Source organism: Dromaius novaehollandiae, chromosome 1 (genome assembly GCF_036370855.1).
Source record: "Dromaius novaehollandiae isolate bDroNov1 chromosome 1, bDroNov1.hap1, whole genome shotgun sequence".
Classification (NCBI taxonomy): domain Eukaryota; kingdom Metazoa; phylum Chordata; class Aves; order Casuariiformes; family Dromaiidae; genus Dromaius; species Dromaius novaehollandiae.
This window is the reverse complement of record NC_088098.1, coordinates 85,620,726-85,642,476: the sequence shown is the minus strand read 5'-3', so window position 1 is coordinate 85,642,476 and position 21,751 is coordinate 85,620,726. Positions and strand designations below refer to the sequence as shown.

The following is a 21,751-nucleotide window of genomic DNA, read 5'->3' as shown; positions in this document are numbered from 1 at the left end:
CTGAGATTATACTCACCAGCAGTAGAGATGGGCGTACTGTGCCAAGCACCCCACAGCCAATAGAAGCCTACCTGGCTGCCATCCACCAATAGTTCAGAACATCCCCTTCTACAAGGCCCCCATGGAGACATCTGACCGCAAGGGCTTTTCATGGAAAAAAACAGAGAGAACTTTGCTGCTCAGTGACCCAGGCCAGGTCCTGATCACCTGTCACTCATGTCCCTTTGTTTCAGCTGGAAATGGATTGCTGCTGTGCAGCCAACAGCACACAGAAGGTAGTGCTGTTGTTCAGGACACAGGGTTCAGCAGCTCCACAAGGTCAGACTACGGGTTTATGAATCTCCCTAGGGATTTAGAGATCCTGTTAGACTTGAGAACATGGAGCAGTTCCTTGCTTATGCACAGGGTAGCACAGTATCAACACTGCCACCAGCCAGCACCTACTAATTACTTAGTGATGGTCCCACTTTGAATTTTCCTTCCCTGCACCCACACAAAGAAAAATGAAACACTCACTGGCCAAGAGGCCTCTCCACCAGCTCTCTGCCACACCCATTGCCCATTAGCAATGGCAATATCTGCAAGGAGAGGTGTCTCATTTCTTCAACAGTTTCAGGAACTAGTTCCAGTTCTTTTTTGTTCATTTTTGAGTCTGAATGATCTAGGGTTTTTTGAACATGAGGATCTATTTATAACTCATAAATTAAATACTAAGACTGTTCCCTAGCACTGAGGACAACCTATACAGAAGGACAAACATTCACGCTGCTAAACCATCTTGGCCTCCAAAACAGTATCGCCATGTGTAAACTGTCTGTTCTGCATGGTCCACAAATTGCATCAACTCCTGAACCATGCTGGAGATTTGCGTGAGAGAGTGTTAGCCCGGGTTGAAAAGTACCAGGGGCTGTCCCAATAATACAGAGAGGTTCTGTGCCTGGAAATATTTCCCAGCACCATTTAATGTAATAGTGTTGAAGTAGCTTAAGCTTTCCATATAAAGTTCCTAACATGGTGTTTCTCAAGCAGGTGGTTGGGATTTCTTTGTCCAGCAAAATCGTGTTCCAAGAAGCTTAGGAATTTCCTGGGATCCCTGTTCCCAAAGTTCTCCATTTTCTTTTCCATCTGGGTTTGGAAAGACTGATCTCCATTTTACTTCTAACACTGGACCACTCTAGAGCAATAGAGCATCACAAGGACTATGCATTATTGTGTATACACCATGCACTATACATAGGTGTAGTTGGTGCTAGCGCTGGCTTTGTCTCAGGTGAATACTTCACTGTTCATTCTGGACTCTGGGTTTTTTACCTGAACTGATTTCAGAAATCAGCTTTGAGTTGGTCTAAAACAGTGCTATGCTGTTAGGTGAAAAAGATTGGCCACTTTTTCTTTCGATGGACACATTCTCCCTACTCCTGTCTCTTCATGAAAGATGATCATGCTAGTGAGAACTGCAGGGAATCCTTTAAACAACCCCTTTGCCTAAAATCTGGGACTTTCCTACAGAAAGCACTAGCCACACCTTGCCATAAATCAATAAATCACAGCCAGAGAGGACCAGCTACTGGCAGACTTGTGAGTGACAGGAGCTGTACCTACCTAGGCTGACACTGGACAGAGCTCTCTGACCCTGCCCCACCATGCTCCTCCTACCCTGTTTGCCCAGGTGTGTTCTCTATTCCTTGCTTGACATAGGCAAATCTGGCTCTTGGTCACAGCACCATAGATTTGAAGAATCCCTGCTGAAGGCAGTGGCTGACAGCTGCACAGGTGTCACAGATCTGAACGGTCAGCGTCTCTGAACTAGAAAAACTAGAGCAAGGCTGAACATGGTTTCTAGCTCTGTGGTTTCCTTCTGTAAATGGACTAAAAGTATGCCTTTATAATAGAAATCCTCAGCCAAGAGACCTATGGGAAGGAAGGGATCTATCCCTCATGAAAAGACACTGTTCAGCTGGAGCAAAGAAAATAGTACATGCTGACAAAGCAAGAACAGATAGATTCCTGTTCTCCACAGAGGACTTAAAACAAAAATAGAATGGAAGAAGAGGAGACTTAGTACTATGACCAGGAAGACATATGCTGTGGCTAAGAATCAGAGCCAGGAGCAATAGCACCTCGGCAGACCACTCCTATGTGTTAATCCCTTTGAAGAAAATAGAGGCAATAATATTAATGTTTCCTGTGAGAAGAGTACTGGGGAAGCACGGATGTCTGCAGAGTGCTTTGACAGGAGACTATGAAAAGAGGAAGAAGTTGTCATTTTCTTTAAAGAACTGCATCCGATAGAGAGCTTGGAGTGCAGAAAAAGTCATCAAAGAAACAGAAACAGTCTTCATTCTCCTCTAGACAGTCACCACCTGCTTCTAGCAGGCCTAGGGCCTCTTTCTGCTTGAAAGGCTATGTTAGAATCCATCCGGGCTTTGTAATAACTGCAGAGGCCATTATGCTTCTGCAGCCTACCCAGTATACATAACATAATGGAATGTCTTCAAAGTATTTCTCCAAAATCCTGAGGTAGAGCAATGCCCCCACTTTCTGTTGTTTTGACAGCAGAATTCGTCCACTGCCCCAAAGCCAAGCAAGAAATTGAGAACACACCTGAACAAACACAGCAAACACAGCTAAAGGAGTAGGAACAGACTGGGTCAGAGAGTTCAAAGGTAGCATAGTGTAAATTGTCCTGTGCCTCTGTCAATGCCTGGCTCCTATGCTGAGACCATTCAAAAAAACAGGTAAATCTTGGAGGCAAATCCAGAAGCCTTTATCAGGATTAATTCCATGTTCTGAAAACTTTGGCCAGGAAGTTAGTGTAAGCCTAATTGCAGGCTTGGAATTCTTTAACTCTAATTGAACTTTGGAGAATCATGAAACTATGCCCAAACTAGTAAACCTGTGTAAAGATTCCAAGTGAGTTTGGAAACCTTCACAAGAAGGCTCCCAAACCATGGTCAAGCCATGAATCTCTCTCAAAAAGAACAGGTGTGAACCCTGAAGGCTGCAGCTTTGCTATGGAACATACCTTTCACAAAAGAACACAAATAACAAGCGCAGCTCTGTTCTAGCCAAAGAATCCAGAGACCCACACACCCCCAGAGAAAGAGCCCCTTACCTCCAGAACCTTCTTGGTTCAGTACCAAAGTTCTGGTTCTTGCTTCATCTCTCCCTCTCATCCTACCAATATAAGAAAGTCTCACCAGCACTCCAGGCATGGTGACTTCTTTGAATCACAACCTCCTGACTTGTAAATTCAAATCTAGGTGTCAAACGACTGACACTTATGGAAGCTGAGAACTGTATCCAAGTTGGTAAGCTGGATCAACCAAAACCACAAGATTTAGAAACCACAGAAGACCTCCAAATCTGAATACTCTGGCTTATGAATCATCACTAGTGCTAACAAAGAATCAAAACCTAAACCAGAACCTAGTGGGAAAGTTTTGGGTCCTACATAAAGCCAGTTCTGCTAGAATAATTATGATGGAGAGCTTCAACTACCTGTGTACTGAGAACACCTGCAGAAGATCTGGTAAGGAGTCACTGACTGGCAGAGTACATGATAGCAGGCCCAGCACATGAAACTACACACTGACCAAATTCCTATCAGGACCAGGCATGCATATTCTGTTTTGTCAACAATGTCTAGCTGCTTCCCGGACAGTAGCTACTCAAGGTTAGCACAGCTGAGATAAGGAAATAGTTCTAGTAGATTTAAGGGGCCCTTAGGATACGAGTCAAGTCCCACCTGGATGTGCGACCCGTGCATCTGACTCGTAAGCCCAGCAGCTTTCCATCAGCAACCCCTCTGCACAGCTCCCAGGGCTCCCCACACAGCTTGGAGTGTAACTAAGTCCTTTATTAAGTCTATCCTGTTTAACCCATTATGAACCTTGAGTGTCTTTCTATGACGGTATCCGACCCTCTTGCTCACCTCATAGTCACAACCTGTAATATATTTGTCAGGTGTTTTGTGAGATCCTTTGTTTTGTGAAAGCCACCTACTTTCTCAATTAAGTGGCATATTAGACCATTTATACCCAAGGAGCTCCTTCTTGGTGGCAGCACAAATCAAAGGTCATTGTGTAGGGAAACAGTTCTAGTAAACTAATCTGAGACATTGCAGTAGCTTGGTAGAACTGATATTTGTGGAATACTTTGGATACTGCCAGACATGGGCACCCAAAGTCAAGATATTTCCTAAAATTCTTGTTACTATGCCATTTCCATCTAAGACTGAGCATACGGACTGGGGAGTAACCACGCAGCAAGCAATAGGAATATGCCTATGATTACTGAACAAAGGTCCAGAAGTTTAAAAATAAAAGGCACGTCACCAAGCCTCACTGTAAAACAGATATTGAATGTTAGACACAATGCAGAATGCCTCTTGATCAACACACCCCTTGCTGAATTCTACCCCTGCATCTACTCCTTCCCACCCCCTCAGCATAATTCTCAAGGGCATTCCCCAAGTCAGCCTCAGCAAGCAGACTGGATATGAACTAAAAGTCTGAGGAGGAGGTTCCCCCACTGGGTATGTGCTCCTGATTCTTCTCTTCATAATGCCCGCAACTCTCAAAAGGGTAACATCTAAAGCGCTCACCCTGATCCAAAATTACCAAAGTTCCCACCAACAGCTCACAGGCTCTCTCTTTTCTATACAAGGGTCAAAGAGGGTTTCTTTAATCCTTCCCCTTCCTCTTAACTGTCAGGCAAGAAAGTATTAGTCCTATGATCCAGAGACACATAGGAGCAGTCCAGATATGATAACTCTCTTTCCCTTTGACCTAAGAAGTCCATACAATGGAAAAACTGGGAATTCTTTGTGAATTACACCAGGGACAAGCTGTTTCCTCTCATTTCATCTCCTGAAAGAGGAAAAAAATGAGTTCATATATTTGTGTCTTCTACTTTCATTCTGATGGAGGCTATGCATCAGAGGATGCTGAGGTCACCCCTAGAAAGAGCTGTCATTTCTTTGAGGGAAACAGCACACCAAACTGAGAAGGGAAATCACATTTCAGGAGCAAGATTCACAGTGTTATTCAGTAACGCAGACTGCTGAGTTTCCCCTCCTTCCATTTTAGCCCAAATGCCACATCTCCCACAGCACAGGAGCCCTTCACATCAGGCTGGAGGCCTACGCTGCCCCCAGCTTACCTATTTACTTCATCCCTTTCTGCATTGTGATCTCAGCACCATCCTTGGCACTGACCAGTGCCACTGAAGGAAATACAGCTAAAATAAGAAACCACAAAAGCATATACTCCTCTCAGGAAAGCTGTATGTTCTGCTCACCTCACAGGCAGGAATTAGGGTATTCCACCATCAACTGCTCACCTATAATACAAAAAAGAGACCATGACATCCAGCACTAAACATCAGCTGGGAGAGATACCCAACCTAGGCAGTACATCTCATCTTCCAGGTTAAAGACAGCCATGTTCAGATTCACTATACTTTCCCCTGGTTTATGACACAGAAAAGATTTTTTTTTTTTTTTTTTTTTTTTACTGCTGAGACAATTTTTCTTTGATCCGCATGAATTTGGCCTTTGAAACATGGGGCCTTCCAGAGGCAGGCTGATGAATTCTCTATGTTCCCCAACCCAAGAGGCAAAATTCGTAAGGGTATACAGTCCCCAGAAAAGAAACTACTGAAATCTGGGATTTTCAAACAGCTGTAGCCTAACACATATCGAACCATGACTCAACTGGCTGGTACTAATCATAGACTCTGACCCCTGCTGACTTCAGGTTCTTGACCGGAACATTTTGGATTATGGTGAAGTCATCTATCTGAGTCTGCTTGTTCAGCTGGGGAGGAGGAAGAGCAAGAGTCAGAGATACGGAACAAGGCCTTAAGAGGCCTTAATATTCATTTATTTGTGCCTTCCAGCACTGTGTGTTACTTCAGTCCTGGGTTCTACAGTTTTGCAGATCTATCACTTGTTGAGGCAGTCTCAGCATGCCCTCTCTACTGTTACAATCCCAGGAGCACCTTAGTTTCGGCTTCAGTTTGTTCTGCAAGTGTGGACAGATTTGACTGTTGAGAAAGCAGCATGACTCAAACCTCAGCTTTTAGAAGCATCTATTTATGGGCATTTCTTAGGAAGCAGTTACTCTGGTATATATTTCTACAGCTTCTACAGAGAGATGGCTGGTAGACTCTTCACCATTCCTGTGGTTCTAGCTTTTGCTTTGTCCAAAGAATTGTCACACAGGTTTTTTTGCTCTTGTTCTTTCAATGATGCCTTGCAGAAGAGATTAACATAACTGTGCAGATTAAGGCAGCAGGAATAGGGTGCTTCCTGGTCCTCTGCAAAGATATTCCAAAGACTTGAGAAAACGCTCATCCTCTGTGTATGTACTTGGACTTTTTTAGCTGGAGGAGGACTCTGTCATAAATCAACCAGAAACAGGCTAGATCAGCTTTTACATTCTGAAGGCCCAAGATCAGGGGCCTGATATCCAGGTCAGAAGTAGCCTTCTGTGTTATGCTCCAGCTGTAGCGTCCCTGGGAAATAATAATCTACAACTGAACACAGCAAGTAACAATTTGAAAGGCAAGACTGCAACGTGTTTTGAAAAGATAGGTGAAGCACTCTTTCTCAGCCAAGTTATTCCTTGTAAGCTCTGTTGTGATAGGAAGGACACAGGATCAAGTTGCTGCTGGTCTGTTAGTGCCAGGGACACTAACCCTGCTGTGAAGGAAAGGAAGGGAGGAGTTATGTGCTGCCCAGGCATGTCTGCCTCTGTCAGTGATTCATTCTTTCAGTAAAAGAGGGCAGGCCTTCACATGCCTGTACACCAGCATGCTGAAGAACACAGTTCAGACTAAGGTAGAGGAGAGGCAGTCTATGCTATAAGACATCTCTAAAATTAGGGTAGAATCCTCAGCCAGGACTCTAGAAGGGAAGGAGTAGTCAGAGATTTCTTTACTCCACAGACCTCTGTACCACCAACATGGGTGTTCTCCTTCAGTTGCTTTCAGCTCTAATGTAAGAGGCAGGCCTACAAGCTCCATCCTTTCCTCAGTCTCATCTCACCCCCAGGAACTCTCAGGATGTGGCAGAGCAGTTGCAGCAGACCGCATCTGGATGTCATCAGCCATGTGCCACAAGTGATAGCTGTCATTTGTTTGTTCTGCCAGATAACTGGCCTCTCATGACTGAGGAAGATACTGCTTCTTGCAAGGGAAATCCAAAAACTTAGAGCACATTTCTATGGATGGCCCCAGGCACGCTGGGGCTATCTTTGCAGGAGAAATGGGGAATGGGCAGAAGAAAAAAAATTGTGAAGGTCTAAGTGACAGCAGTGAGCAGCTCACAGCATGACTCCAGTGGGACACTGTCTCCAAAGTGTGCTTCAAAAGTGAGGACCAGAACCAGTGTGTGACCGTGCAATGGGAGTGGTGACTTTCTGGGAAAAGTGTTGAGATCAACAAGTGTTGAGATCAGCTCCTGGATGCGAGAAGATGGTTACAAGAGTTAAATTCTCCACATTTAAGAAACCGCAGTAGCAGGTGTGGGAGGCACTTTCAGGCCATATAAGAATGGCTGCAGATTAGCATACATGGATTGAGCAACTGAACCTTGCTGGGCTTTGAAGTCAGAAGAAGAGCGAGAAGAAAGATCATACAGCCTGCAACTGCCAGTCCTTGGACTGCAATAAGCTAGGCAGCCAGAGTAAGCTGAGAGAATACAGGCTGAGCAGGTTTCTGAGATGCAAAAGAAGGTGGAAGTCTTGATTCAGATAAAGTCGCAGCCTCTGGTCTGAACCCCCATTTGAACTGCCTGCTCTGACTCCAAATCATGTCTTGTGCAATCTGGTCTTCCATACATGATGTATGCAGAAAGTGAGCTGATGTGCAAATCAAAGATTCACCTGTTCTCAGGACTAACCTGCTCCAGGTACATTGTGAAATCTTCATTCCCAACCTCCGCTTTCTTCACAAAAGGCTGCCACTTGAGCTGGCAAAGGGGAATAGGAGTTAGAGTCTAGCCTGATGGTGGACCTGTTCAGTGGGACTGCAAGAGAAAGTGTGCATTGCTTACCCAAAGTCCAAACCTCACCGCAGTACTGCAGTAGTGCACTCAGATTCACAGCAGTGAGCTAAAGCAGTCTAACAGGCCAGGGGAAGGGGAAGAACTCTTTGAGGACAGGAAGCAGCGCAATGGACACTGTCCTCAGGGGAAAACCAATACTGGCACTACTGTCTAGACTGCCTGGCTTAAGTTCCCCTTCCCCACAGTGATATGGGTCTGACTTCCAGGACAGGGCCAAAGAGGTAGTGACTTACAGAGTACTTCATGCCTTGTCTTGGACGGAATCCAGACAGCATCTTTCATGATGGCCATGTTGGAGGTACCACAGCTCCCCACATCACTAGGGATGGGAGAGAAGGAATTGCATTAATGGTACATGTGAGGCTTCTCCACCCCACCCACTGCTTCCCCTGACATCTTGACTCCTCATTTTTGACGTTCTTCCCTACATGCCCTCATCCTCCCATCAGCTTCCTGCCTCCCAACTGCCCCCTGACACTGATGGTGACGTGAAGGAAGCGAGAAATGGTTTGTTTCTCACACCCATCCTTTCCTGCTTTCATGCTCAAGATGAAGGCCTCAGTGCTCTTTGCAGCAGGCACATTATACCTCAGAACCACCTGGAAGAAGATGCCTATGGGAACATCAACAAGCGGTGCCTCACAAGGCCATGCAGGTATCTTTCCTTGCCACTGGCCCCCATTTCTCCTGAATCCATCAACACTGGTTATCTTCCCCCAGTCTGGGAGCAAAATTGAAAAACTCTACACTTGCTTCTCTGAGCCAGGCAGTGTCACCTCCAAGCTAACCAGCACTCACCTGCATATATATGCAGCCTGCGCCAGCTGCATCTATAACATACTCATCAGGCAGGGAGTGCTTCTGCAGCAACAGTCTATTGGCAGCATCCACGTGGTAGGATCGCTGGAAATTTTTATATGATTTCACTGTCACAGAGACAGTGAACTGACTCCAGTTTTGATGAATGTCACTGCCTCATATCTAGCAAGAGCTTGGAGGACAAATACAGTGTCCTGAGAAGGGGTAGAGGGAGAAAGAGGGAGAGAGGGAGACGTACTTTACTAACTGCAGCTCCTCCCAGAAAGATGCTAAGTCAGGGGCTAGCATTCCAAGCACTCAAGAATGCTTGAGTCCTTTTGCAAGGACACAGGCAAGCTCCCAGCATCAGAGCGCATCTGGAGCTTGTTCTCAGGACACTCCCGTGAAATTTATACATTCTGTGCCAGATGGGATCCCAGCACACTGCTCTTCAAGATTTAGATTCTCTGGCTTTAAGAGATGTTGCTGGTACCTCTGGAGAGGCAAAGCCTCCATAAGCATTCTGCTGCTTTGTCAGCCACACCACAATGCCACTGGCAGATGCAACTTTTTCAGGGATCACCTTTTCCTCAGTGGGCAGAGCCAACAACACATAAGCTGTCAGCTCCAGTGGATCTGTCCTCCTAAAAGAGAAGTGAGAGTCTGGAAGCCCTCAACTTTGGAGGGAGTCTTGAACTTTGGAGGTGAATAAGCAGAATAACTCCTCCTCATCTCAGGAAACCCACATATCACATCATCTGAGCTTCTCTTACTGCAGATACTGCCTGGAAGTAGGACAATATTGAAGTGCTGAGCAATCAAGAGGAAACATGATGGAAGGTCCTGTAACCACACTGCTTTATTCAGGGCAACAGGACCACTGAAAACTTGGGGTCACTGTGATGGGACCATATCAAGTGACCAGAGCAGCATCAGTAAAGCCAGCTTATGAATGGAAGAGGTAGAACTCAAAAAAAATGAGATTAAATTAGGACAATGCTAATGAGAAGAAACAACCCCAGACACTGATCTTACAGGAAACAAAATGAGATAGCATGGACTGTAGTTGTTATACTTGAGTCAAAGCCTGGGGATGCATTTTACCATGGTAATTTGATCGTGTGTTAAGCCTCAAGGCTGTGCAGTTCAGCAATGGCCAAGGAAAAAGAGGGAAAAAAGGAAGGGGAATTATTTAGACTAGTTCAAGGGGAAAGTCATAGGGGAATCAAAAAAAAATCAGAAAGCGAAAATGTAGTGTACTGTATGAGGAAAAGGGAGTATTCACTTGTGAAGGAGTTTCTCAATGAAAGTGGTAGAAGCTCTCGCATGGGCAAAAAGCTAAAGTGCACCTTGTGGGCAGTCATCACCACTAACTCCCAGGCATGATCCAGGTTAGCATCAGGCTTTACTACTATTGCAGCATTGAATTTACAGAAAGGGACCTAAAATGATGGTGTAATTTGCATTACAGATGTGAAAGCCTTGATGTCACAACCAGGCAGCTGTTTGGCCAATGGTACCTGATTTGATGGCTTTCCAGTCTAGTTTGGCAAGTAAAGAGTGCCTTGCTGCAATGTCTACTGCCAGCGAGTACACATCTGCTAGCAGAGCCTGTGTGTAGACGTCAGTGGATGAAGCATTTCTGAGGCATTCCAAGCCTTTCTTCACCATGAGGTCCTGGAAGGAGGAGATATACAGACTACTTTAACAGAGATATTAACAGAGGTACTTTAACTGGAATGAATTTCACAGTGCCCAGAACATTTCCTGGCGGCACAGAAGAAACAGAGAAGCCAAAACTGCACGATGGAGAAACAAGGATCTCAGAGGCTTCCAAAGGAGGAGAGTAGGGGGTATGTATGCATTAAGTGCTCTACTCACCTCAAGTGGCTTCCTTGCCTCCAGCAGACCTACAGTGGTATATGAGGGAGATATCACCATCCATGCCACCCTGCAAAACCCATGATCAAGAAAGAAAGGGATATCAGGAAAGAGCGTTCCAAATGGCAGCAGCCACAGACCATCTAATGGGAGACTCTCACTGTTAATGAGAGGCAGAGATAAAAGAAACCACTTTTGTCCATGTGTGCCACTGGTGCTCCTCACCCTTACAAACACAGGACACAGGACTCCTGTGGACAGGGAGAAGATGAAACAACCCCTCCTCGTGTGGTGGGAGAGAGAGAAGGGGAGTGATCAGCTCTCTCATGTAGTGCTGGAACATGAGCACTGGTAGCACTGGGTGACATGGATATGAACCAGCCTGCTAAAATGGCAAGTGCAAGAGAAGAGCCAGGCTCATGAACATTGCAGCAAAACAGGATTAGGCTCACAGGGTATCTAAAACTAAGGAGTGCTTCCTTGCTATCCCAGCAGGATGAGGAGTAGGGTAGCTGTGACTATTCACAGTCTGCAGCCCATAGAGAGGGATTAGTAAGGGCAGGCCTCACCGCCATACCTTCACTGCTGTGTGGAAGAACTGCCCAACATTTGCATGGCAACCATTGTCTTGCTGGTTCCCAGCCATCCACTTCACAGCCATTTGGATGGCCTTGTTTTCTACAAATACGTGCTGCTTGGCTTGCAGGAAACATTTGGTCACAAAGGCTGTTAGTCTGGGAGAGATAGTCAATGAGACAGGAGAACTAGCTACTAAAAGAGTCAGGGCTACATGACAGACAAAGGGTTTATGAAAGCTTTTCTTTACTGTACTGAGGAGAGGAGGGCAAGTGTTTACCAGGTGTTGCCTTTCCTGTGACCTGCTCCAAATGCACTGAAAGATCCATTCTTGTGTTTGAACTGAAGCTCCCTCTGGTAGCCTGGGTGGGAGAGAAATAAGATGGAAGATTTTCTGAAACAACAAACAGTCTCCCTCTGCCATAATCATATTGTTCTCCTGATAATGGAGCCAGGTCACTCAGTACTAGGGGGAAAGAAACAGTATCACAGATCTGACAAATCTGTATGCAAGAACCCCACCGCTGTAAACTTCAGCCCTTCTGTCAGCTGCCCTGTCTTCTCCAGGTACTACAGCACATAGACAATGGAGGCAAAGAGCACCATGTTCTGCTCCCCACAGCCAAGGGGCATCTTCACCAGGCGATCCAGGTTCTGTAGTGCTGTCCCCATGATGTCACCAGGGCATCAAAGATAAAGGACAACAAGGCACAGGCAAAGATCAGATACTCAGGTAAACGGGGCTTATTTCTGTAGTGTCACTACTTACCCTGTAATTCTGCCGGCCTTCCACCACAAATCCTCTCAACATTTACTCAACCACATAAGTTCTCCTTGTTACTGTCTTCTGCAAGCCTCCAATTGGCTTCATCAGCTTCTGTGCATGTCATTCATCCCCTTTGGCATTCTCACATATGTGGAAATTGCAGTCATGTCAGTCACATCTTGGTTTGGTGGCTCAAAAGAAAGAGTTGGTTTGGGAGGGAAGTATTGTTCATCCCAAACTTCAGCAAATAATTTTTACTCCTTTGATTTTTAAACATCAGATTTTGTCAAAAAACATTGGGTTTTACCCAAAACAAAATGTATTTCCTCCAATTTTAATTGAAGGAACATAGCTGAAAAGGAGGACTAAGCTGGATAACTCATAAAACCACCTGGAAAAATGAGTAGGTCACCATCTTCAACTGAGAGTTAACCTAATCCTGGAACACCACAAGATATTCTTTTAACACTAGCTTGTAATTTATTCCAGACTGACCAAACCTACTTTTTGGAAAGTAAACAAAATTCATTTTTCAAATAACAAACATATAAAATACATAGACACAATTTATACACATCTTCATCTCACCTGATAACCTTTCTGCTTGAACCCTTCCCTAAAGCTGCCTGCACAAACCCCTCAAATTCCAGTGCACTCAGATCCACTTCTTCTACAAAGTCCCAAGTCTCTTCATCAGCATCTCAACCCTCCCACATACCCATGCAGACTCTGAGACATTTGCATTCTGCTAACACACTCTAACACATCCCTTTCCCAGCCCTAGACCACATCAGGTACCTGACAGATTTCTTACCCAGCACAGACGCTTGGGCCCTTGTTGCACCTTGAACCACATTCTCAGGAAGCTGCAGAGAGACCATGTTCCAGACGGAATTTCCTGCCAGTGGACCACAGAGAGAAGAATGAATCAATACACAAGAGACATATCCACCCAGCCAGAAACAGTGAGGCACATTGTCCATACTAGTTCTCCTGAACACTGACATTTAAGGGAGATGAATATTTCCACTATCAGGGAAAGAAGGAAGGAAGAAGGTGAGTCTGAACAGGTAACATACTGACCAGCGACATTCAAGTATATAGACATCCTGGCAGGTCTATATAAATTATATTCCCTTCATGGAAAAAACGTGCCTTCCTCATGTACTAAGGGTCTTCTAGCAACAGCACCTGCCCACGGCAGATTTTCATTCTCCAAGCCCAAAGTTCAGTAGCTACTGAAGCCTCTCCCTGACTCTTCAACTCATACCTACCTTCTAGGTAGAGAAGGAAGCTGCGAGACTTTTCCACCAGTATGTCTTCTGGCTTATGGAAGACATACAGGGAAACATATTAGAAGCATTATAGAGACAAAAAAACTGTTGACATTTGCAAGGCTTTGGCACTGGGCTTGAACAAAAGCATTACATCACAGAGTAGCGGGCAGCATTCCCTCTCTATCCACCCTAGAGGAACTAGAGTGAGTTTTCCATTGGGAATGCCCGGGAAATTCAGTATTGCTGTTCCCTGAGGTGGCCAGTGCATTGTGTCTATTTCTGAGTTAGCCACACACCACAAATCGGTTCAGTCCAATTGCAAAAGTCCTCAGAAAGAAGAGGGATGAACTGTCCCAAGAGTTCAGAGGAGAGTTAATGAAAGTTAGATGCCTACAGAGACCAACTTAGAAGGTTATATGAAATATCACCCATTTCAACCAAACGACAACTTGAGAAAGATGTAAATGTCCACAAATGCCTGAGATGCTGAATCTCATTGAGGAAGAGGAATGGAAGAAGGTATAAGAAATTAAGCAGAAGCAGGGCAAAAGGAGTGCAATTCCCAGCTGGATAATAAAAATACATTTCATAATGAGGAAAGCACAAACACATGGGAAAATTCCGTGAAAGAAAGGGGAGAAAAGAGTGTTATTTCCATGTTTTGGGGAATCCTTCATGTTGAGACCAAGGAATGCTCTGGAGAACATACTGTAAGGAACACCCCATACCAGCCATCCAGACACAGATAAGAAACAGTCTGTTATGTCTGCCTTCTCTATGAAGTTTGAGGAACTACAAAATTTGAATCATATATTAGTTCAGACTGCGGGTAGGGGTGATGGCTCTATATTGATAGTGGTGTCTCATCTCCCTTACAGCTCCTGGGAACAACAGACTTACTCGGACAAGCAGATGCTTAACCAGTGTATCATGGTGACCTTTGTCTGTCACAGTCACTTTCTTATTGCTGCACAGGTCTCTGCTATTGAGGGCCTCTATGGTGACAGTGAAGTTGACTTTACCTGGCACTGATAGAAGAAAAAAAGATCCCTTAAAAGTCTCCACCAATCTATCCATCCTAGCAGGAGCCAGCACAAAGAAACTGAGATTTCTATGCAGGACAAACTAGCAATGTAAGGAGAATGCATGCTGGTGCCCAAGCTCAAAAGTGATCTTCATCTTCTCCCTGTGTGCATGGCTCGACATCATTAGCCAACATACAGAACTGGTGTTAAAGGCTCACCATGTTCTGGAGTGCTGGGTTACGGAAATGGAGTGCCGAGAATTGAGACTCCCACAGGGTTGGAGAGACCAATAACCTAACCAGCATGGTAAAAGGGAACTGGACTATACGAGCTCCTGACCTCGGTGTAAAAGCAAAGCAGGATAGTGGATTAGCTTGAGCTATGGCCTGAGGAGCACAGCAATTCCCAGGTGACTTCCTGTTGTCTGTCTCCTCTGCTCTTCTCATCCAGTTTGATGGCTGCAACATCCTAATAAAAAGTCTTGGTCTCCTCAGCACACAAGCAGAAAGTGTAGTCAGAGTTCATATGTGACTCCAGCCAGGACTTCTCAGACTTGGCCAGCATAACCTGGATCTGCCCCACATACAGAGAACGACAGAATGAGCAGTCAGAAGACAAATGACTTAACAACAGACATCACTATGGGACAAGGAAGAAAGTGGGTGACATCTTAATGTACTGTTCCTTTAATAGGGAATTCTTTAATAGGGAATTCAGCAGACGCTGGATTAGCAGCAAGCTGCACATCCCATTCAGCCCTACTATGGATCTAAGCAGTGTCTTGATATATGGAAAGGGGAGCAAAGCCTTTGCTGGCTGTTGTGGGCTTTGTTCCTAATCTGTGGGAAACATGCAGGGCTAAAAAATCATGGGATTTTTTTTTAAACTAGCTCCAGATTTAATGTGGGCTGGGGAATGATTTATAGAGAGGAAGATGAGCTAGGTATGAAGACCTTACCCAAATGCACTGTTTCAAATAGTTAAAGATGTGGCTTTCAGTATAAATGACTCCTCCTGGATCACAGAACACGATAAGGTCAGATCCACAAAGTTTTGAAGGCAATCAGCCCTACTGTGGGGAACATCCCAAAGGCATCACTGTCTGAGACACAGAACATGTTGGCTTTCCATTCTGTTATGGGATCAGGGATGGCACCATTGAACTTGCTTCTCTCCTGGGCCCCTGAAAAGAAACCAGATCCTAGTACAGAGGGAAGAGGGTGCTCATAAAAAATATTCTCCAAAGATGAATACTAATAGTTAGATTATCTGTAGCACTTCTGTCTGTGAATACCAAAGGTGCTTTTTCAAGGTCATAAGATTTCCAATGCCCAAGAGAAGACAAACAAATAACGTAACCCTCTAGGAAACCGAGGCACAGAAAGGGAAGAGATTTGGAGCTGCATAGTGACTCAGAGCTGGGGCAAAGGAGACAAACCCCATGCTCAAGGTTAAGCAGGTGTTTCCTCCAGAAATATTAATCTCTCATAGACTGGGGTGGTGGGTCCAAATAAGCAGCCCGTAAGTCACCCATAACAACTTACACTGGACTCACTCAATGGGGAACAAGTCCCAGATCCAATTTCAGGCAAAGGCTGACAGACTTGTGACTCACTTGCTTTATCTGTGGATTCTCTGAGGAGAAGGAAAGCTATGGGTACTCCGGGAACTGAACACAAGTAATATCCAATGTTAGGCAGCTCGTCATTGAGAGGGCATGGAGAGGGAAAGAAGAGGTCATGGCAGACCACCCACTTTGTCAGAGATAGCCATGAGACAGATTACAACAGTTAATAGAGCAGAAAGAAATTTTATACATGAGAAAAGCCAAAGTTCTCCAAAAACTCCCCAAAAGAAAACAGGGAGCTCCTCACCATTAAATATGCAATCCACTGGCTTCTTTATCTTGCCATTTGACAGAATTTTCAGTCCCATGTTCTGTATTGCACCTGGGCTTTAAAAAACAAAACAAACAAAACATAGGAGAGGAGGAATTCTACATTTCCATATATCTCTGCTTGGTACATTACTACAGCTATTCCCGTTCTCTCCATTTTCTTAGCCAGCCTTCAGCTCTTCTCCCCTCCTTCCCCCAGTCCTTCCTGAGGTCTTTTCGTACAGGTCCCAGAAGCTAGAGCTAGAACAATGACTCCACAGTGTGGCTAGCTGTCTCATTTGCTGTCATCTGTGCGAGTGGCAGGCAGCCCAAGAGCCAGTCTGATTGACTAGCCCATAGCAGTAGCTTGTATTAGCTGCATGGAGCAAGCCACAAGGCACAGTTTATGTTCCAATTCTGATGCTAAAATGAAAGCTAAACTCTTCAAGATCTAGATGACTCATTAGTGCTAGTTGTGGAAGTTTTTTTTAAATTTGGAAGAAAAAACAAAACAATTCCCAGCTCTTCTTGAAACTGCAGGACTCAAGACTCAGCATGCAAACTTACAGGCTCAAACTCAATCCTAAGGGCTACTCCGCTGTGTTCACTGGAATTGTTTTAGAGATTAATTTGCTCCAGACATCTAAGACAAAATGTATCTGACAGCTTTTATTGCTAGCAGCAAAGCATGAGCCAACTGGATGCAATTTTGATTTATCTATAGTGAATATGGAATGACTGAAGCAATGTTAATAGAAATTATCTGAAGAACAGGCTCTCTAGCACTAACAGCTTCCCTAGCTCTTCCAGACAGCTCTCCCTCACTGTATGTGCTACACAACTTCTCAGCTGAAGAACAGCTTGCAGGAACCTACCTTGAGGAAACTAAAGAAGTCAGCTGGTTGATTAAATCACATGATAGGATATCTTCTGCATTCTAGGGGCAGAGGATCGATGACACGTATTGGAAATGACCTCATTCCTGGTACAGAACAGTCAATGTTCTCATTGACTTCATAGGGATAACCCCTATTTTGGGAGAAGAACATACCATGCACCTGCAGAATCACGCACAAAGGCCAAGAAAATCAAACAAAAGGCTCACACTAGAGGCAAGACATGAGCCTCTCAACCACCACCCCACAGATTCAGCTTTACGTTCTAAAGTCTTTCAAACACCAGCACCCCATCATTTACTGCCACCTCAAAATTTGAATCAGTCATTCTTTAATCAAGATCAGCAGTTTTTAAAGGGCAGAATTTTAGTGTCTTTGCCAAAGGGATCAAAGTCTGTGCAAATCCAGAGTTTGTGCCTCTTGCCCTCGGCAAAAATTTTTTAAACTCCTGACTAAAATACTGAGGTCTCTAAGATATAAAGTATCTTTTAATTCTATAAAATTTGATTAAGAAGTCAGCAGTTATAAAGAAAAGAGAGACTAGACTGCATATCTGCCACTGAAGAGGAGTATGCTGTGTAAGATCAGCAGTGATCTGCTCTGTATGGCTGCTACGTGGCCAGTCAGTCAGTAGATGAGTATTGGTTAGTAGAGAGCAAACAAATAGTTCTCAGCCAGCCAGAATACACACTGCTTCTTGCCATAGCTATAAGTACAGAGACACAGGAAGCAGATTATAAGGCTAAGGAAACAGGATACTTGGACAGGGGAGGTTACAATGAAGGAGAAAGGTGTAGACATGTAAGATACAAATCCCTAAAGAAGTCAAGTTGTCTTAGTTTTTGCTGGTTTTAGAACAGGTTGGTTTCAAAAAAAGCCTTTTTAAAAGTCTGTTTAAAATCATAACAGACATATGCTGAATTCTAAATAACCTTTTAGAATACTGTCAAGTAGTTAAAGTTAAAAATGAATAAAGCCCTACATATTTCCTGCAGTGTTTTAAAGATCAAACTTCTAAGCAAGCAGAAGTCATTAGCAAAACTCCAGAAAACAGTTTACAAAGGTGTACAGCCAGTTTCTGACAAGAACGGTCTGTTCATGTCACCACAGAATATTTCCTTTTTTTCTCAGTTTAGTCAACTGGTTCAAAGTAGTGACTAGTTTATTCAAACTGAAAGAGGCTTTGGGGACTGGAAAAGAAAGAAAATTGTTTTTCCCATCCACATCTTGAAATAGGAATTAGTGGTGACAAGATAAGCTCCATGATTTCTGAAACACTGAGGAACACAGTGACCAGAAAAAGAAAAAAAAAAAATCAGTTAATTATTTTTTCAGAGATAAATCTTTCTTTGTTTAAATTGAATCCATGTAAATGTCAAATGTGTTTAGACAAACTTACTTTTTATGAATGCAAAACATCTAAGGTAGCTTTATTTAATGACAAATTGTAAGTGCTGAGGGATTTGTGCATTAACTGAATTCTAGCTTCCATTAAGCTGTACTGGAATGCATTGAGAAACAAAAACTGACACTTATCTTGTTATTTTCTCGTCATGAAAAAGTGATAAAAGTGAAGAATCTGAACAAAATATTAATTAACAGGGTTGATGAAATTTGCACAGCCATAACACACGTCTGAATAGCAAAAATAGTAAAAAATGCAAAGTAAAATATATTTTCTCAATGTATGCTGGTTACTAGCGCAAAAGAATATGAAAGAGTTTAAATAAAGGCTTCTTATTTGTTCATTTCAATATATTCAAAGAAATGATTTGCAGCACTTCAAATGGCATCAGTTCCTCTCAGAGGCATTGCAGTTCCAACCCTAGCTCTTTTCCCAGCCCAGATACCTGTTCATTAGTCAGCTCAGCTCCTTCTACAGCTCCATGCAGTTTTTCTGTCTTTTCTCCCTGTCCTGCTGTCTCACCACCACTCACACCCAGCCACTCACACTCCTGTTGAACAGCTCATTTCTGGCCTTGGGAGCAGCACGGTCTGGTCCACAGCACACACAGCACAGAGTGAGTGGAGAGCTGCCTCCATCTGGAAAGTCACTGCTGCCTCTGGCAGATCTTGCTGTTGGGAGAAGCCCAGGGTGACCTACAGCAGCAGATTCCAACAGGGAAAAAGACAGTCAGTGGCCTGAGAGCAAACAGGTGGAAAAAAAACAATGCATTAGAAAGAGAACCAGTCAGAGGAAAGGTAATGGTCTGGCTGTAGTTCCTCCAGTGCTTCAGCTGAGCTCTCTGTGCTACACCAGTGATAAAATGTCTGTCCCATTCTTTCCTCTCCTTTCAGTACCTCTTACCCTGCTTCAGTGTAAGCCTCACCTCCTCTGTCAAGGAACATGGTGTAAACCATTAGTGAGTGGTTGGGAGTAGAGTGGGAGGAGAAGGTGAGATGGCTGGAGAAAGAGCCCTTCAGACCTGGGAAAACAGAAGACTAGGTGAGTATCCACCAATGAGATCTAACTCTATTCCCTCCTAAAGACAGAGTCTTTCCACTACCCACTGAGACGTGCCTTCCTCAGTTATCTCCTCTAGTTTTGAGTTGTTCCCTGCATTCAAAGGGCCCAGCCTACTTTACTTTGGAAGTGAACTTTAGGACTTACCAATGTCCTTCTTGATATCCATGTGTTTTTGACCATCCACAATAAGCCTGCCATTCCCCACCACCTGGAAAAGTAGCACAGGAGGTGTTCAGTTGAAACCTCCCTTCTCAAACTCTTCCACATCCCTTCACAATCTACTAGTGCTGGACAAGATTCAGTGAAATCAGGCAACAGGAACTGAAGCATCAGGGAAAAACACCTGTGGATATTTACAAAATTAGTTCAAAGGTCACATCAAGTTACTATGGCTAGGAGAAAAGCAGAATCAAAAGTGGGAGAGGGGTAGAGGGATGCTGCAAAACCAGAGAAGAGTTGACTATACCTAATGATTATCTTCAGGGCTGTCTGGGTTAAGCACAGACCATGAAAGCTACAATCAAGACCAGTTTTACCACTGCCCACAATGGCTGGACTTCAGCCCCCACTGCCTCACTCCAACATACACACATACTCCACCCACTATGCCCACAGGGTGCTCACAGAAAAGGAGAAGAGGATTTCTTCATCCCTTCCCAGGTCCACAGGGTCAGTACCGCAATCCACCCAGACTTCCTGCTCCCAGGCACATGCAAGCACCCGAAGCAGTACCGTGACTTTGAGGTAACTTTTGGTGCTGCCGTAGTATGGCTGCAGATGTAAATAGCCATTCCAATAAAAAAGGCTGTTTGTCCTCAGCTTATACACAGGTTCCTCATTTACAAATTTCCCCTGAAAGGGAAATAAAGGCAGAAATATAGCTATTCGCAGAGTGTCATGGTTTCAGATGTGATATGCATGCATTCAAACCTTTGTTGTGATATGCATGCATTCAACCCTTTGTTGAGTGTTATCAGAGTGGTTCACACATAATACAGAACCTCTGATGCTGCAAATCTGCCCGTCAGATTAAGCAGAAGTCCTGTGCTGAGGTATACATAGATCAGTCATATCCAAAGATTCCAGAGCACTACAGGACCCTAGGACAATATAGATCCCAGATCTGGTAGGCCATGTTCCCAAAGAAAAATCTGACAGTAAGGGTGAGACTCATCTCAGCTACTGTCACCTTTAATCTTTTTCATCTGATCTAATCCTTCAGTTTCCCTTTATAATCAGTGGAGAGAGACACACACAGAGCACTTCTAGGGTGAGATGACTCATGTCTGAAGATAACCCTCTAGAACTAGTCAGATGCACAATATCGAGTGGCTGCTTATCTTTCTGCATTAATTCTAAAGGGAATCCAAAGTAACTAGGCCAGATATAAGTTCATACATTATACACTTCTAAAATATATTAGATCTCCCCTCCCTGAGTATCTAATATTAATTATATAATTATGTTATAAATATATGTTATAATATTATATATACAGCAACAGATAAATATCCACAATATCCTTTATTTGTTTATATTTTCTTTACAATTTCTTCCACAGCCTGTGGTATTAGTCATTTTCAGAGGCAGCTGTTAGAGACCAGCAAGACCTGAAAAGTCCCACATTCTGCATTCTGCCGCACACTTTAGCATCCCAATATGAAAATTCACCAGGCTGGGTTACAGAATTCATAAAGCAAGTATATCAACAGCTAGATGAATACCAACCAGTGGAAGTCTTCAACTAAGCCATTTCTTTCTAAATATTCACAGCCTGAGAAACAGACCCGTAGATATGTCTGGAGTCCAACAAGACCAGCCTTTTTAACTATGCAGAGGCAATTCTTGTCTGATAAAACTTCAGCAGTGCCTCTGCATAGGGATGAAACTAAATCACCCAGCTGGACTGAAGAAATCCAGAAAAAAATCTGTGATTTGGGCACTCTCACAAGAAAACACAGATCTCACCATGGAGTGGTAAAGACACACCAAGAGAAAAAAAACAGATTTGTCTCAAACAATTTTTTTAACTGCAGGGGCTATGAAAAAACAAGTCATAGAAACCACACTGTGCCAGACTTCCCTCCTCAGAACTCTTTCAGGGCACACAGAGAAGAA

General features: G+C 44.0%; 1 protein-coding gene across 1 annotated transcript in view; it reads right to left on the bottom strand.

Moving 5' to 3' along the window:
- The window catches only part of LOC112992429 (alpha-2-macroglobulin-like protein 1), a 48,097-nt gene extending 26,976 nt beyond the window's left edge, over nucleotides 1–21,121 (bottom strand). The window contains exons 1-14 of the mRNA XM_064518324.1: nucleotides 19,778–21,121; nucleotides 19,497–19,592; nucleotides 19,017–19,266; nucleotides 17,146–17,328; nucleotides 16,269–16,348; nucleotides 15,353–15,577; nucleotides 14,734–14,967; nucleotides 12,907–12,990; nucleotides 12,096–12,283; nucleotides 11,607–11,688; nucleotides 11,328–11,484; nucleotides 10,751–10,820; nucleotides 10,390–10,546; nucleotides 72–8,390 (exon numbers count right to left, since the gene is read on the bottom strand). Of these exons, the coding sequence (XP_064374394.1) occupies nucleotides 72–152 (81 nt within the window). The 5' untranslated portion in view covers nucleotides 153–8,390; nucleotides 10,390–10,546; nucleotides 10,751–10,820; ... (9 more) ...; nucleotides 19,497–19,592; nucleotides 19,778–21,121. The remainder of the gene's footprint in view (nucleotides 1–71; nucleotides 8,391–10,389; nucleotides 10,547–10,750; nucleotides 10,821–11,327; nucleotides 11,485–11,606; nucleotides 11,689–12,095; nucleotides 12,284–12,906; nucleotides 12,991–14,733; nucleotides 14,968–15,352; nucleotides 15,578–16,268; nucleotides 16,349–17,145; nucleotides 17,329–19,016; nucleotides 19,267–19,496; nucleotides 19,593–19,777) is intronic.
- Nucleotides 21,122–21,751: the final 630 nt, after the last annotated feature.